This window comes from Pocillopora damicornis, chromosome 9, assembly GCF_964200805.1.
Source record: "Pocillopora damicornis chromosome 9, jaPocDami1.2, whole genome shotgun sequence".
Lineage (NCBI taxonomy): Eukaryota > Metazoa > Cnidaria > Anthozoa > Scleractinia > Pocilloporidae > Pocillopora > Pocillopora damicornis.
The window spans coordinates 404,333-419,554 of NC_142678.1; the positions used below are offsets into that span (position 1 = coordinate 404,333).

General features: G+C 35.1%; 2 protein-coding genes across 2 annotated transcripts; both read right to left on the minus strand.

Annotated features, from left to right (window-relative positions):
- Positions 1–484: 484 nt before the first annotated feature.
- Positions 485–6,166, minus strand: LOC113670224 (ADP-ribosylation factor-like protein 5B). Its single transcript, XM_027186328.2, has 9 exons — positions 5,977–6,166; positions 4,765–4,825; positions 4,633–4,687; positions 3,970–4,062; positions 3,700–3,783; positions 3,182–3,232; positions 2,886–2,960; positions 2,523–2,548; positions 485–2,217 (listed from the first exon to the last, which is right to left on the minus strand). The coding sequence occupies exons 1-9, from the start codon at positions 6,020–6,022 to the stop codon at positions 2,172–2,174; spliced, it is 537 nt and encodes a 178-aa protein (XP_027042129.1). The 5' UTR covers positions 6,023–6,166; the 3' UTR covers positions 485–2,171.
- Positions 6,167–7,106: 940 nt separating this feature from the next.
- Positions 7,107–15,203, minus strand: LOC113670223 (PAT complex subunit CCDC47). Its single transcript, XM_027186327.2, has 16 exons — positions 14,967–15,203; positions 14,105–14,151; positions 13,768–13,821; positions 13,352–13,417; positions 13,135–13,262; positions 12,665–12,711; positions 12,230–12,348; positions 11,757–11,822; positions 11,525–11,626; positions 11,320–11,427; positions 10,821–10,909; positions 10,628–10,689; positions 10,140–10,252; positions 8,272–8,349; positions 7,939–8,028; positions 7,107–7,827 (listed from the first exon to the last, which is right to left on the minus strand). Exons 1-16 carry the CDS (start codon positions 15,181–15,183, stop codon positions 7,756–7,758), a joined length of 1,458 nt encoding a protein of 485 aa, XP_027042128.2. The 5' UTR covers positions 15,184–15,203; the 3' UTR covers positions 7,107–7,755.
- Between the last annotated feature and the right edge of the window lie 19 nt (positions 15,204–15,222).

Consider the following 15,222-nt stretch of genomic DNA (forward strand, 5'->3'; position numbering starts at 1 on the left):
TAGGTGTTGTGTTCCTTCAATTCTATTGATCTGTGTCAAGAAAAAACCCACCATCTCAGCGAAAACCGTTCAGTTACAACAATTACTCGTTTTCCTTCGTCAGAGTACCTCGGCTTCATTTCTAACATCTGTTTTACATCAGAGGGCTATTCTATTTTAACGCCCTCTATTTTGGTCCCTTAATCCTATGCTTTTTTACGTAAATAGAATATTTTTTTCTAAAGCCAACCTAATTCTCAGACGACCCACCCCTCTAAGTCTCAGATACGAGCGTGGCGCTTAGGCTGTTTAATTTGAAATTAAACGTAATTCTTAAAAAAAAAAAAACACAGAACCGAAATTTCGTCCAACTGATCAGTGAAACTTCCATGGAATGTCAATTCGCCCTTTCTCCTCAGGGCTGAACAGTTTTGCCCCGTTTCGATTACCGTTATCGCGCTGTGCTTACTTAGTAAGCACAATTTTCACTAGCTAACACCGTTAATCTCATTTTGAAACATTTTATTTTCAAACGTTTGTCAAGTGAAACATTCTTTACTGAAAGGATAATAAAAGTGCGCTACAAGATGTCTTGTTCATTGCTAAGGATTACACATTATGTAAACAGAAACCGAAACGAAATTACACTTTCTGACCTTACTGCAAACGCAATTGTAGGTCTGCGTATTTGCACTGACTTCACATTCTCGTCTTATTCTCCTCGCAGAACAAAAAATAGAAAATAAAGGATATAGTCAATATCTGGTCTACTACACAAGAGAGTATATTATTTCCCTTCCTGCTTAATTCCGTCGCTTTGTACTCCAAACTAAACTTGACCGGAGAAAGGTGGCGGGATGAAGCCTAAGCCATGAACGATGAGACAAATAGTCACAGATTTTTTTCCTTCCAACACTCTTCCAGAAACCTTCTTTGGAATGATTCTGTATATTGATCAAGATTTCTACATTAGTCGAACAACAGGTTTTCCTCCAAATCCTATTGCACATTCTAGTCACAATACTCATGAATTACTCTCTTTCATCAATTAAAAACAGTATCCTTTGGTGCAAGGCTATACCTTGTCTTGTCTACAGCACTTTGGATAAAACTGTACTGAAAAACTTAAGGCAGCCTCCCACAAACAGTTGAAAGCTTTTTCAAGACCCAAGGTGACCAGAATCAAATCTCTCAGAGTGAGCAAAAAATTTTTCATTTGGATACATAATATTCTCCCAAACAAAAGAACTAGGAATGTCCAGACATACATTTAGATAATAAATATTTGCATTGATGATTGAGGTCTAAAGGTTGTAATTTAAGCACACACTATATCAAATTGACTTGCTTCTGGTCAACTTATTCACAATTTTGTCCAATAGAAAGCACCTTTGCTTAAAGTATTTTCAACATACCATTCTGAAAAATTCTCATCAATGACAATTTTAACAATAATGTTACAGCTACAGTTATTTCAAGTCTAAAGAGTTTATTCAATCTCATACTGAGACAAAATAAAATTACTGTTATCAATTACTTCTAAAAGAAACTAATTTTATTTACAATGGTTTGATAGCTAAATGAATTAAGTCATATTTGTATACATTATAAGCTGCTGTAAGTAGGACACAAGCCAGGAAATTGGGTATAAAACTGATGGCTACTGGTAAACTTCCCTCTAACAATAATAAAAAAAAGATTTCTTAATTTCTTTCAATCATTTTGTTTGGCTTAACTTCAATATTCCTATCTGAAAATATTCTCTTTTTATGCAGTAGATATGTTTTTGAGTTATATGACTTTGTACAAAGAGCACTTCAACCGTAAGAGTTTGTCACTTCACTTTATTTTTTCCAGGGAGTTTACCATAAAGCTTCAACTTCATGTGATCAAACCAGTTTTCCTGGCTAGCATTGGAACAAATGAAACATAGTCTCCAGCAAAATAACTTGTTATTCCCCCAATTGATAACCATTCTTACAGGAAGAAGACAAAACATACCCAGTCATAGTGCTTAAATATTTAGTAGAACTAGCCAGATGTCACTCCCACACAAAAGAAACAATTCAGTGACTAATGTACATAGAGAAATAAATGATAGCTTTATTATTGTACATTTATTTCAGTAAAAAATTTAACTGCTTTTTATATAAAATAAATTGAAACATTTGCATTAAATAGAGAATACAAGTCTACTTCCTAATATGATTTGTAATCCATTCAAGCCCCTGGTACAATCTGGAAAAGAGAAAAAATCACAACACATTGTTTGAGAATATTTTTTTAGTGCACACTTGCCTAGGTACTAAGGATCCTATGCTAAGGATCCCATGCTAATGATCCTATTTGACTCCTACATCCTATAAACACATTTTTTTTACTATTATGAAAAAACAGATGAGACATATTTGTACCAGATCTTTCTTTACAATAGTAATAGCATAAATTAAACCAAGAATTGAACACCTTACTTGAGCTCACACTGAAACTGTGTCGTACAATGCATTACAAACTGAACTAAACAAAGTTACCAGCTTACTCACCCTTCTCCTGTAAGGGCACAACATGCCTAAAAAGAAATAAAAAAATAGACAAGAAATTACTTAGCAACAAAACTCCTTTTTGACATTACTTTTAGCTTAGTATACACTTAATCAGCAAATGGAGATAAAACATTTGTTATTCAATCATCAGATGCCTCACTTTTGTTCCAATCTGTCTTTACAGTAAAATTTTTACTTCAGAGAGAGAAAAAGGAACATCTTCCTTTGCTTAAAACATATTCCTACAGGTAACATTTATTGAGCATACAACATAGAAAATGACCAAGGTAGTCACTGAAAAATGAATGAGCACTGGTTTATATAAAAAACATCATCAAATCAATTCCCTTTGTGAAAATTTACCTGTATATGCCATCCATGGTCCTTAATTGAAGTAAGATTTAATTGTTCTGATATTTCTGCAACACTCATTGATCCCTGAAAGAGAATAACTCTGAGTCAAAAAGCAATTACATTTATATTCAAAGTAAATAATGTTAGATCATAAGGATTTCTACTCTGTTAAAAAGTAGTTCTTATTCATACAGTATTATCATTCAAGTTCACAGTTTATCACAAATTTACCAAATTGTGTTTGAATTGCAACATTTTTACATCAAGTTTTTTTATCACGCAGCTGCTTCAACAGAGGAACAAACCTTTATGTCTTGTTTGTTAGCAAATATAAGAACCCCAGCTTGTCTTAGATCCTACAGCAAAAGAAAAAAAGAGATAAGAAATAGAGATAAAGCTGTGCACTCTTGTAACTGGAGAGCATTACTGCTCACAATAAGACAGCTTTGTTTCTTCCAGTTCACTGAAGAAGTCCCAGTAAGTCTGAATGAAATGATTATGAGCATGCAGAGATAAAGCTTTATAATCTATAACCCTGTGATCAGTTACTGTATTATTTTAGTTGGAATGGGATTAACTTCAATGTCAGGAACAACATAACAAATGATGATTCTGAAGACATCCAGAGCCAGTTGTGGATCCTTTGTCTTCCCCCTCCCCCAGCTCATGCTTACCATAATGAGGCAGAAGTGCTACAACTTATTTATTGAAAGCTAAGTTCTGATTGGCTAATTTTTCCCAAAAGACAATTCCCCACTCCACTGAATTACCACAATGCATTTTGAATAATGATGGCTACTTTTGCATTGCTGAACAATCTTACCTCATGATTTAACATGTTGTAAAGTTCTGCTTTTGATACAGCAAGTCTTTCCCTATCAGTACTATCTACAACTAAAATTAAAAACTGAAAGAGAAAACACAATACAACTTGATCAAAATTACCTATTTTCTGATGGAAAAGATGATCAAGAAATCCTTAGTTATTTAGAGCAGAAAGTACTACAAAGAGGTTAAGAGAACTTTGCAAATTACTAACTGTATTTAGGAAAACTATGTAAGGAGTTACTGAATATTATAAAGTTTAGTTTACCTCTGTATTTGTGTAATATGTGTTCCATGCTGATCTTAGTGATTCTTGACCTCCTATATCCCACATCAAGAAATGAATATTTTTCCATACAACCTAATTGTGAAAAGATGAGTACACACAATCATGCACCGCACATAAACAATGAATTACAATCTCTAGGCCATCTAATAAACTTGAACCCATTAAATAGTTTCCTTTAGATAAATGGACCTTCCTTGAGTATAAGAACAACAGATGTTGGCTAATACTTTCCAATTAACTCTTTAACTCTTAAGATCTGATTGTTAATTCTCACCTCTCGCTAATACACAGTACCTTCTAAATTAGATATAAGAATTTAATGTTAGATCACATCCAAGTATTCTCATTACTTGTTTGCTGAAGAGTGTATAGATATTGTATGGATATTATAAGAAGTCACATGTTCACCACTCCTGGGATTTACAGGTTAAAAGAAGCCAACAATAAACATTTCACAAATTACAGTAATTGATGAAAACCTTTACACATTTCAAAACAAAAGGAAAATTTTGCCATACAGCTTGAAAGAATCATCTTGCCACCTGTAATACTTTCAATAGGAGGCAGCTAACTATATGTACACGAATGTCACAGGTTTTTAATACACTCAACTCTTCAAAATCTTTATTGTTATAGGCTTACCTCTTCTACATTACTGCCTATTGTTGGTGATGTATGAACTACCTCACTCATTAAACTGTAAGACAATAATGAAAAAAATAAACATCATGATAGATCTATAATATAATTTTCAACCTAAATTTTGATACTTACAACTGATACAAAATTGTTGTTTTTCCTGCATTATCTAAGCCCACAATGATCACCTTGTGTTCTGAAAATAATAAAAATTGATATTTGCATTACAATTTACTCTACAATTTAATATAGTCATACCACTCATCATGTTACAAAGTTTGTATCTCCTGAAATGGAAAGATAATATTCTTGTTCTCACTCTGGTCGGATTTTATATCAGGCAAAAATGAATCATGTTCCAATTCAAAAAATTTATTATAACAACAGTTTCCAGTCTTAACTGTTTACTACTAACTGATTATGTTTCCGTGACATCAAAGACTTTCAAGTTTAATTCTATGATGTGAGAACCAGTTCATTTAGAATATGATCTGAAAGTGGTTAATGGCTTAATCAATAAGTCTTTATTTAAAAAATTGAGCTAATTTCCAAAATTTGGATGCAAAAAATTTGCATTAGTTTCTGCCAACAGAAAACTAGAATCAGAAGAATTCAAGAATATGAGAAATCAGTTCAACAGAATTTACTCATTTTACCCATACTTCACAATCTTTCCACATTGACTTACGTGGTCATTCAAAACAATTGTACAATTGGGGAAACCCCACAAACAGAAACTTGAAATAACAGCTAATTTCCATTAGCTTACAACACAGATTTGAGTAAAAGTCGATTTGTAAATATTCAAATTCAGGACTGATGTTGTTCATGGGTTCCACTTTACCAAAATATCGGTTTACCCAGTTTATATTACCGTTTTAAGGAGACAAAATACCGTATATATGGAATGTTTAAAAATCAACTTCATTGTAAGATATGCAAGGCCTTGAAATCACATTGAATAAATAGGTAGCATCCTTTGTTGAAAACAATAACACGTACTTAAGGTTCTCAAGAATACGTCGCTACCTCTTCTCCGTCGAAAAAAAGTACAACAACAACAAAAATATCACTCGTTCCTTGACGAATTTCAATCTTCACACATATTGAAACATCCATGCACACCGTACACAGACAAAGGTTCCGACAAGCTTAATGATTTCCATCAGAAAACGCCAAGAAGAACGATCTTCCTCAATTAAAATATATATGACCAAAGTAAATCCAAAATGGAATAGAGCATGTAGGGTTAAGTAAAGAACAAAGACATACATGTAACAAGATTTTGTCTCTTTGATATTTTTACTGGCAAGCTAAGGGCACGCCAACCGTAGGCATTATACTTACCCTCATTGCTGAACCAACTGAACAATTTAGCGAACAAAAGCCCCATCTCGTGCCCATGAAAATAACGTGGTTAAAATGGAATCGGGACAAAATCCAGGAATTTAGGGAAAGGTTTTTTCAATCGATATTTGTACTACCTTGACTTCCGAAATCGACACTTCACAGAGTCAGGTCAAATCACGCATGCTCCAAGCCTCGCATGGATGTGATGTGACGTAATTGTACAAGCGAGAGTTCCTGTCTCCGGAAGTGTAAATTGATATAAACTTCTTCGCATTTCTGTTCGGTGAGAACTGTAGCTGCCACACTTATCAAGCAACGCTAAATTGAAATCGAAGGTTCGTTTGCATCACCCAAAAAGGCTTGACAGCCGAGACATCTCTTAATTAATTGTACGGAACTTATTTAACTCTAGGAAAACATAAGATATTATCATGTTTAGATCATTGTGGAAGAAAAATTATTTAGCAATATTTCTGCGAATACCTGGAATAGTCTTCCCAAAAAAGTTCATAACTCAACAAATCTAACAGAATTCCATTGCAATCTTGAGAAAGCTATTCTTTAGAATCATTAATTCATTTCATTCTTCGTTATTATATTAATGATTTCTTTATATTTCGTTTAACATTATGATAGTAATTTATTTGATGAATTTGTTTTTTTACACACGTTCGTATTTGAAAGAGTTATAGCTCCTGAAAGACATTTCTAGATAAAGAAGTATATTGCAAGTTCCCACGACGGTGGAGTGACTAACCCCTTTTTTTTCACCTGTGCTTAAAATAGTTGGTGCACGAGATTCAGCCGATAACTGTCAGTATTTACGTCTGTCCTCATCTAATAAGGTTTTCCGGATTCATAACATCACTTCCTCTTTAATTTTTCACCGCAACTATTTTTATAAACTTAAAATATTATCTTAGTTTGCGGAAATTCTGACGCAAACTCGAAACTTTTTTTCCATGATTTCCCGATTTTCAGAAAAGTCAAGGTTTGCTCACTGTCGGTGATCAATGGAACGCTTTCAGAGCGAGAAGAGAGTTAAACGAGCGACTGACTCTCAGGCTATCGCATTATCGCTTTGATGTTATGGAAAATGGGAGGCACAAGGGATGGAAGATAGGCTATAGCAGAGCTAACTCAGTTTAATGACTAACATCTATCTCTTGCTTCAAGCAAATGAACACTTTTCGATTCGCCTTGAGGTTTAACGAGAACGCAATTCTACGAACACGCAATTTTTTAAAACCTTCATTTACGTCTTTCTGACCACAAAAAAAAAGGACACAAAAGACGGGCCAGTTTTATCTTCTTGTTATGATATTATTACACCAAAAATACAAGAGCAGCTAGAGGCCATGAAATAGTCGAAACACAGATAATCCCGAAGTCACGTGGACAGAGAGTGACAGCCAGCTGTTTGTAACATTACATAATACAATAAGTCTTGATTCTCAGATAAAAATCAATTACAAGTAATAATCATGGAAGACTGAAACAAAACGAAAAAATATCCTCAAAGAAGGAGTGATTTTTAAATCTATGTATAAAAACACGAAATAAATAACACATTCGTCGTTAAAATTGTCGTCATTATGCTTCTATTATTCATTAGACGCTGGAGTCAGATTTTTAACTCTGCGTTTCATGATTTTAGAAAACTCCGTTTTCCTTTGAGGGTTGTAAATCAAATTGCAGCGTTTAAGAAAAATTCTGAACGAAGTAAATAAAAACTTGGATCATCCAGCGTCAAACAAAAGTTCTCAAACTTTTCCTTCAGCCACGTGCTTTGACTTGTTTTACTTTGAATGGATTTCTTTTCTTCATTTCTTTCTTGTGTTCTCTCTCCTAAAGACAAACCAGAAAAGGAAATGTTTACTCGAAGTTATATCACAAAATCATAAAGTCATTTATTGCGTAGACTACTTTTCATAGCGCAGATATTGAATGCAAACAAACCTCCAGCCTTCGCTGTCTGTCAGGGTCATCCTCTTGCATGATTCGTTCTTTCTCAGCTCTTACTTTGTCTTCGCGACGTTGCTGTGCGGCCTTCAATTGTAAAAAAGATGCAGTTAACCTTGAAACTACTCAATTATGGAACCTTTATTCGTGACCGTGCAAACTTGCCAACAATCTTGTCACAAAAAGACCACCAAGATTTCCTTTCTCTCTGGTTTGCATGTTATTGTGTGGAACTAATTTAGAGAGCATTTAAATTCCGCGACGCTAGATCAAAGCAACGTCACGAAAATTGCCAAATATAAGAAAACATTACCATTAATTTTCACTCACTTCTTGCCTTTGAGCATGAGATTGTTTCAGCAGATTTTCCTCGAGTTCTCGCCGATTTTTGTCAGCTTTAGCTTTAGCCTGAAGTAAACAAAACACGATAAGTCTAACGATTCACTAATAAAGAATGTTACGCAGTGTGGTAACAAGACAGAAAAAGTTACCCCACAGGCGAGTCTATGATGAATGATATAGAGGAAAATTAAAAGAAACAAACTACCGTATTTACCCGCGGACAGGCCGCACTTTTTTCCCGGAAAAATGGGACCGAAATTGGGGTTGCGGCTTATACGCGGGTACAAGCGTTTTGACACCTCATTAATATGCACGAGAACTCGCGGTAGTACAGTAAATTGGCGTTTTAATGTTCGCTTTAAATTGTTCCTAACTTACAACACATACAACTAAACGCGAAGTCCATATCTTCGAAGAATCTTGATTTTCTCTGCAGCAATGAGCGCATCAAGTTTTTTAACGTGTCTCTTGTTTGAAGATGTCCAAAACAGCTTGCACGGAATAGCCATTCCTCCTCGTGAGCCTTTCGAGTGCTTCCTTTTTCCAGTCACTTTGCAGGAAATTTCACCACCGTTCTCTATAAAATAGGATCGTTTCACAGTGATGCTAGCCTGCCTAGGAGATGGAACGAAGCTTCCCCCCTATGTGGTGTTTAAACGAAAAACTCTGCCAAAAAATGCCACGGGGTATCCATGTTCGTGCTCAAGCCAAAGGGTGGATGGACGAATCGCTTGTAAAAGACTGGCTGAACTCCGAGTGGACCAAAGTTGGCGGGCTTCTACGAAAAAGAAATCTCCTTGTGTGGGACTCGTTTAGAGCTCACTTAAGTGACAATGTTAAGCGGGTTTTGAAAAATTCACGCACAGATGTGGCCGTAATACCGGGTGGGATGACAAGTCTTTTACAACCTTTGGACGTCGGTGTCAACAAGCCCTTCAAAGACAATTTAAGACAATACTGGAACGAGTGGATGCTTGCTGGAAACCACACATTCACACCAGCAGGCCGCATTCGAAAACCTGACCTCCGCCAGATTTGCCAGTGGATTCTAGACAGCTGGAATGCCATTTCCACAGACACCATCAAACGATCATTTCTCAAATGCTGCATCACGAACGGACTTGATGGCACTGAAGACGACATTCTCTGGGAAGATATGGATGAAAGTGATCCGTTTGCCGACAATGATGGAGCGGAGTCAATTGTAGACGAAGAAGGTGAACTTTTCTATGCTGGTGAAGAGGAAGTTTCCGTCCTGGATGTGAACGAACAAGAATCCCGTGACATTTTTGGTGAAAGTGACATTGATGAAGGTGATTTCAATGGATTTTAATTTTGATCGGACAACAATGAAACTTTGTTGTGTAGCTTTTATCGATTGAAAAGTTCATCACGGAATGTATATTAGTTTCATGTAAATATTTTAATAGTTGTTAACAGATTACAACTTGTTTATGATTTTGGCGAACGTGTTTACAAGGGTTATGCTTCACTTTACTCGTGTTTGTACATATAAGGACAGAAACTTGTTCGAAAAAATTATCTTAAATTAAGATTATTTTGTATATAAAATGTTAGCGAATAGACGTTTCAGTTTCTAGTTTGAACATTTTCACGTTCGTGTAGGAACTATTGCAAAAATAAACTTGACTTGATACACATCAGCTGTTGTTGATTTCAAACTTTGCTTTATTTATCCCGGTACTCGACCTCAACAATTTTTTTTTTCCCATGAAAACCATTGAAAGTTTGGGGTGCGGCCAATACGCGGGTGCGGCCTATCTGCGGGTAAATACGGTAAAAGATTTCTAAACTCGAGAAAAGAAGCTAGAACTAAACACGAGAAACAAACAAACCTCTTTTCCGAGCTTAAACCGTCTAACCCTATCAATACAGTGAAGAACTAGTTTCATCATCGGTTCTAATTTGACCATGTCAGATGACTTGGTACTGCTCCCTTTAGAAGGCACTGAAAAATATATCGTATACAGCACTCAGATACAAGAAAACAGAATCAAACAAGCTGACACCATAGTTATTAAGGATGGCCGAAAGGATTTTGAGATCTCAAAAGTCTGAGATATATAAATATCATTTACAAGATATCATTGCCAGTGAACTCATTGGAGATGTTGCCAAACTGATTCAAGATATCAGTGAACTCTTCTCAAGTTGCCAGCAAATTCAACCAAATAATTGGCAGATTCATCTGAGTTGTCGGCAAACTCAGCCAAGTTGTTGGCAAACTCAACTGAGTTGTCTGTGAACTCAACAGAGTTGTTTCGCACCAGTTGTTACTGCAGAAATATAAATTTTCCAGCAGCAAGACAGAAATCAATCTCACCTTTAAAGTTAAAAAGCAGGACCTTCTTAGGTTTGACAGGTTTCCCACTAGCTGCCTGGTCACTAAAATAAATAAAAATGACTAATGAGCAAGACAAAAGGTTACCTAGAGAATAAACTAAATCTGAGAAAACTACCCCAAAAAGATTCAACTTTTCTTTCAATTAAAAATATTGATAAAGCATTTGACATACTCATCATCAGGTTGCTTTGGACCCACATATTGATCAGAAAATATCAATGAGTCAAGCATTTCTTCACCACTGGAAATAGCTCTTGTGATCTGTAACGAGAAATGTCACACATTGAAGAAAAAAAAAATGGCTGTACATTTGTCAGGAGTACAAGACAAAGATACAGTGCTCAAGCACAAAGATACTATCTGAGTCCCCATCTGCAATCAAACCCCTAAACTTCAAATTGCATTGTCTAATCCTGGACTACTGAGCTGGGCAGAACTTACTGGTGAGATAAGCTGAATAATAATTTAATATATGACATGCATGCTGCTGCCTGCATATTGACAGGATGGGCAAGCTTTTTTCATTGCTGAAAATAGCTGGATGCAGGAGTTGTCACACATTTAAGACTGCTACCTCTACCTCATGTAAAAGAAACATCTCAAAATCATAGCAATCTGATATTTTGAGCTAAGAGTAAAAAAAAAAATTAGCCAAGTTTTTTTTATCATACCTGTGATGATAAAATGGCACTGGCTGCTTCAGCAGACTCAGTTAACACAACAAATGAGCCAGGTAGATCATATTTAGGTCCAGCACGTTTATCAGGACAGAAGAAGGTCTACGTAAAGAAGACAGTGTTACCAAATACATCAGCAGACACTTTTCATGACCACAAATATATCAGAACAAATTAACCACATAATTCTTTTTTTTACCAAATCTTGGAGCTCCTTTTGCATCTTAGCAGCAGTCTTCTTTGGTAAAACAGCAAGAACAAAGTTGTCCATTTCTTCATCAGTCATGTGCACTGTAACTGTCTAAATAAAACATAGACAACAAATTAAGGACTTTTCAGTTTTTTGTTGTCAACAGCAATTAGAAAATGAGCAAATCAGACAATGGTGAAAACAAACAAATAATACATAACAAAACAAACTTAAAACCTACCACAGTATCCCTGGCTGGTTTGACTAAATAAGACATCACACTAACAAGATCATGACGCTTCTGTAACTAAAATAGAAAGATAAAGACCAGTGACCAACTGTCCTATGCACACAGAGCAACTGATAACCTTTTTACAGTAAGTGCTCTAAACAGCAACTGTTTTGATCAGCTAAGAATAAAATTTGGCAACCTTTGTTTAGTGGTCATGTAGCAAGATGTAATATTTTTATGACTCAATGCTCAAGGTTTTGGTGAGAGAGGCATTTACAGAAAATTTTATAGAACAAATGTCCTTTCAAATTTATGTTTATTAAACCAGCAACAAAATAAAATTGGAGGTGACCATTTCAATATCATCTAAGGTCATCAAATTGTGACAGTGACAAATATTTTCATTGAAGCATGAACAAAGTTATAGGGTAAGCATCTACATAAATGAAACATGTAACTTTGGGCTAAGATTTCTTCCTTACCTTAATTTCAACGAGCAATCCATCACAGCCTACCCTCCCTGTGCACCATAATGTATACAGACTCTCACTCTCCTTCACCAATATTCCTTGTTGAGGTTCCTCACTGGAGCCATCATCACCTGGTTAGGCAAATAAAACATATTCAAATTAAACAAACCAGCATAAAACAATGATTTTAAAAACAATGCAACAAATAATATTCAGATGATTGCATCATTAAAATTCTTGCTTTCTTCTTAGACACATCAATTTGATTTCATGTCATTGTGAGTCTTTCAGCAATAGATCACAGATGACATCAAAATAAAGTCAGAACATAGTGACACTCAGCAGCTCCTTGTGAGCCACTTTTTTGTTCTCACCACATTTTGATGTCATCTGTGATTTATTACTGATCAGATACATAGCAATATGGAATCTAATGGTAAAACTTACCCACTACACTGAAATTACTCTCCAAAAGTTCTTTATTAGATTTTAACCTGGGAATTTAATCAAAGGAGACAAAGTTATAATTCAAATTGAATGGGGTCCCATACATAAAATAGAGAAGAATCATTTAACCCTGAACTCTAGAGATCAAATTGTTCATTCTCCTTTCTCCTACTGCACATTTGCTAGTAAATTAGTAACAAGAATTTGCTGTGAGATCAAGATAACAATTGATACCTGAAAAAATTTAGTATTCTCAATCCCTGTCGGCTGGATGTTTGAAAATTATAAGGCTATTACTTTATTAGTTTTTAACTGTTATGTGTCACCCACTTAGTTATTTTCTATATGGAGAAAGGGTTAATCATGGATATGTATCAATTTTGAACAGAAAAAGAAAAAGAAAAAAAATCATCAGAATTTGTTTTTGCTGTGAGCCATTCAGTTGTTTCATAAAAACACAAACACATTACCATGCAGTTGCAAGCCTTGAGTTTTTACTTCGTCCAGCAAAGAAATTAAGTGCATAGGCTGCTAGCCCAGCTAGAGTCAGAATTTCAGCATAAAATCCCTCCCAGTTTGCCCTTAAATGAACAGGAATCTGAAACAGAAACATCAAAAAATGTAAGAAAAGTAAAAGTCTTTGCAAGAAATAAATAAACATGTTTTATTATCTCAAGAAGCACACACCTTCTTTATTTTTAAATCAGGTTGTGGACCTGATTTTCCTTTTGGTATTTTTTCTTTATTATATCCCTGGATGGTAGGAAAAAAGTATACCATCAGTAAACTTGTTTGTGTAGAGGTAATTTATACAACCAGTTTACTCTTAACTCCTTTGAGTGATCAAGAAAGAATTTCTCCTTACAATATCAATACAATATCAAGCAGACAAGTAACGAGGAGGAAAATTATCAATTGATTTAATAACAAATTCTCCAAACTAAAATTTTAAGAATTGAATGGCAGATAGAAAAAAGAATTACCTAATGAACGTGATCTTGGGAGTGAAAGTGTTAGAGTGGTTTAACAATAGTTAACAAGTATCAGAACAATCAAGGCTGAAACTACGAAAAAACAATTCAAAAATTAAACAAAATCTTTACCTCAAATTCTTCTTCATCAGTAAAGTGATCAAACTCTTCTTGCTCCTCCTCTGGCTACAAAAATGAATAATTCATTCACTATCAGTTGCAAACCCAAGTAAGGTAAATATTTGTTCATTCAAAGTTTTTTCAAGTCAATAAATGACATTCTTTAAACACCTGTAAAAATATAAAGTACACTACCTGAGGAAAGTCCCTCGAACTAAGACAAAATTCTCCAACTGAAAAAATTATTCATGTGAAATAATGATAATCACAGTAATGTTAACACTGATATGTGGATATAGCAAGGAACTATGAAGATATTATTATCTATTTGAAAGTATAAGCTGTTTACCTCTTCAACATTTGCCTCTGACTCATCTGTTTCTTCTGCAACATCAGCTAAATAGATTGAAACAAAAACATTGTGATTTATATCTTTTTAAGTATTTCTTTTTTCCCTCAACATCCCCATATTTTCTTTGTTCACTGTTTTTCTGCAACAAGCACAAATTTCACCACTACTGTTGGCTATACCACCACAGTACACCACCCCAGTCACCTGGTCTGGAATGAACCAGTTCACAAATAGAACCCATAATGTACTCTAGGACCAGGCTCGAAGTTCTTTGACCCAAGCTGACCAAACAACAAAAAAACGCAACGTTGGGAATAAAAGTGAAGGGTTCCACGAATTAAGTTCTGTAACAAAAAGGAGCGACCTTCCGTATGAAATATATGAACACCTATGCTGAGTAGTCAAACCCAATAACATAAAGTTTCTACAACATGCTCTTCCCTTGCTCTAGCTTTTAATTAACAGCATATTGTTTATATTTCTATACACCGTGCCAAGGCAGGTTCCCATCTAGACTAAGTAAAATTTATCAGCTGACAAAAGTGTATATGGCAAAGAATCGATCGTGGTTGTTACATGAAGATGACATAAACGTTTGAAATAATCCAAAAATAAAGAGAAACAAGAAAAGACGAAGACCAAAATTTCATTTTGATGTTGGGGAAAACACACGTGGTAGCTAGCGTTCCAAAAGAAGTAGGTGATTATTGTAGGTGATTGCCATTGAAGTCAATAAAGACTATAGACCTTAAATCCAGTTAAATCGCAAGTACATAATTTCTTGAAAAATATTCACTTACCCACCTTGGCCTATCCAGGAAAAAATACGCGCTAAATAAGTTTTAAAAACTCTTCTAACCTTCCTCTTCTTCATCTTCGTCTTGATCGCCTGTTCCATGCACCTCTGTTTCTTCTTCATCTTCTTCGTCCCCTTCCGTTTCAAATTCAGCAAAATCATTACTGTTGTCGTCCGGTTCGTCAGTGGCAGTGATGTACGTCAGAAAACCAACAAGCAGCAGGAAAATCATGATAAATAAAGGCCTGAAAGGCTTCAGATACGAGCGCACCGACGCCATTTTGAAAGTGGGTTAATAGTGCTACCCAAAGTTCCATTC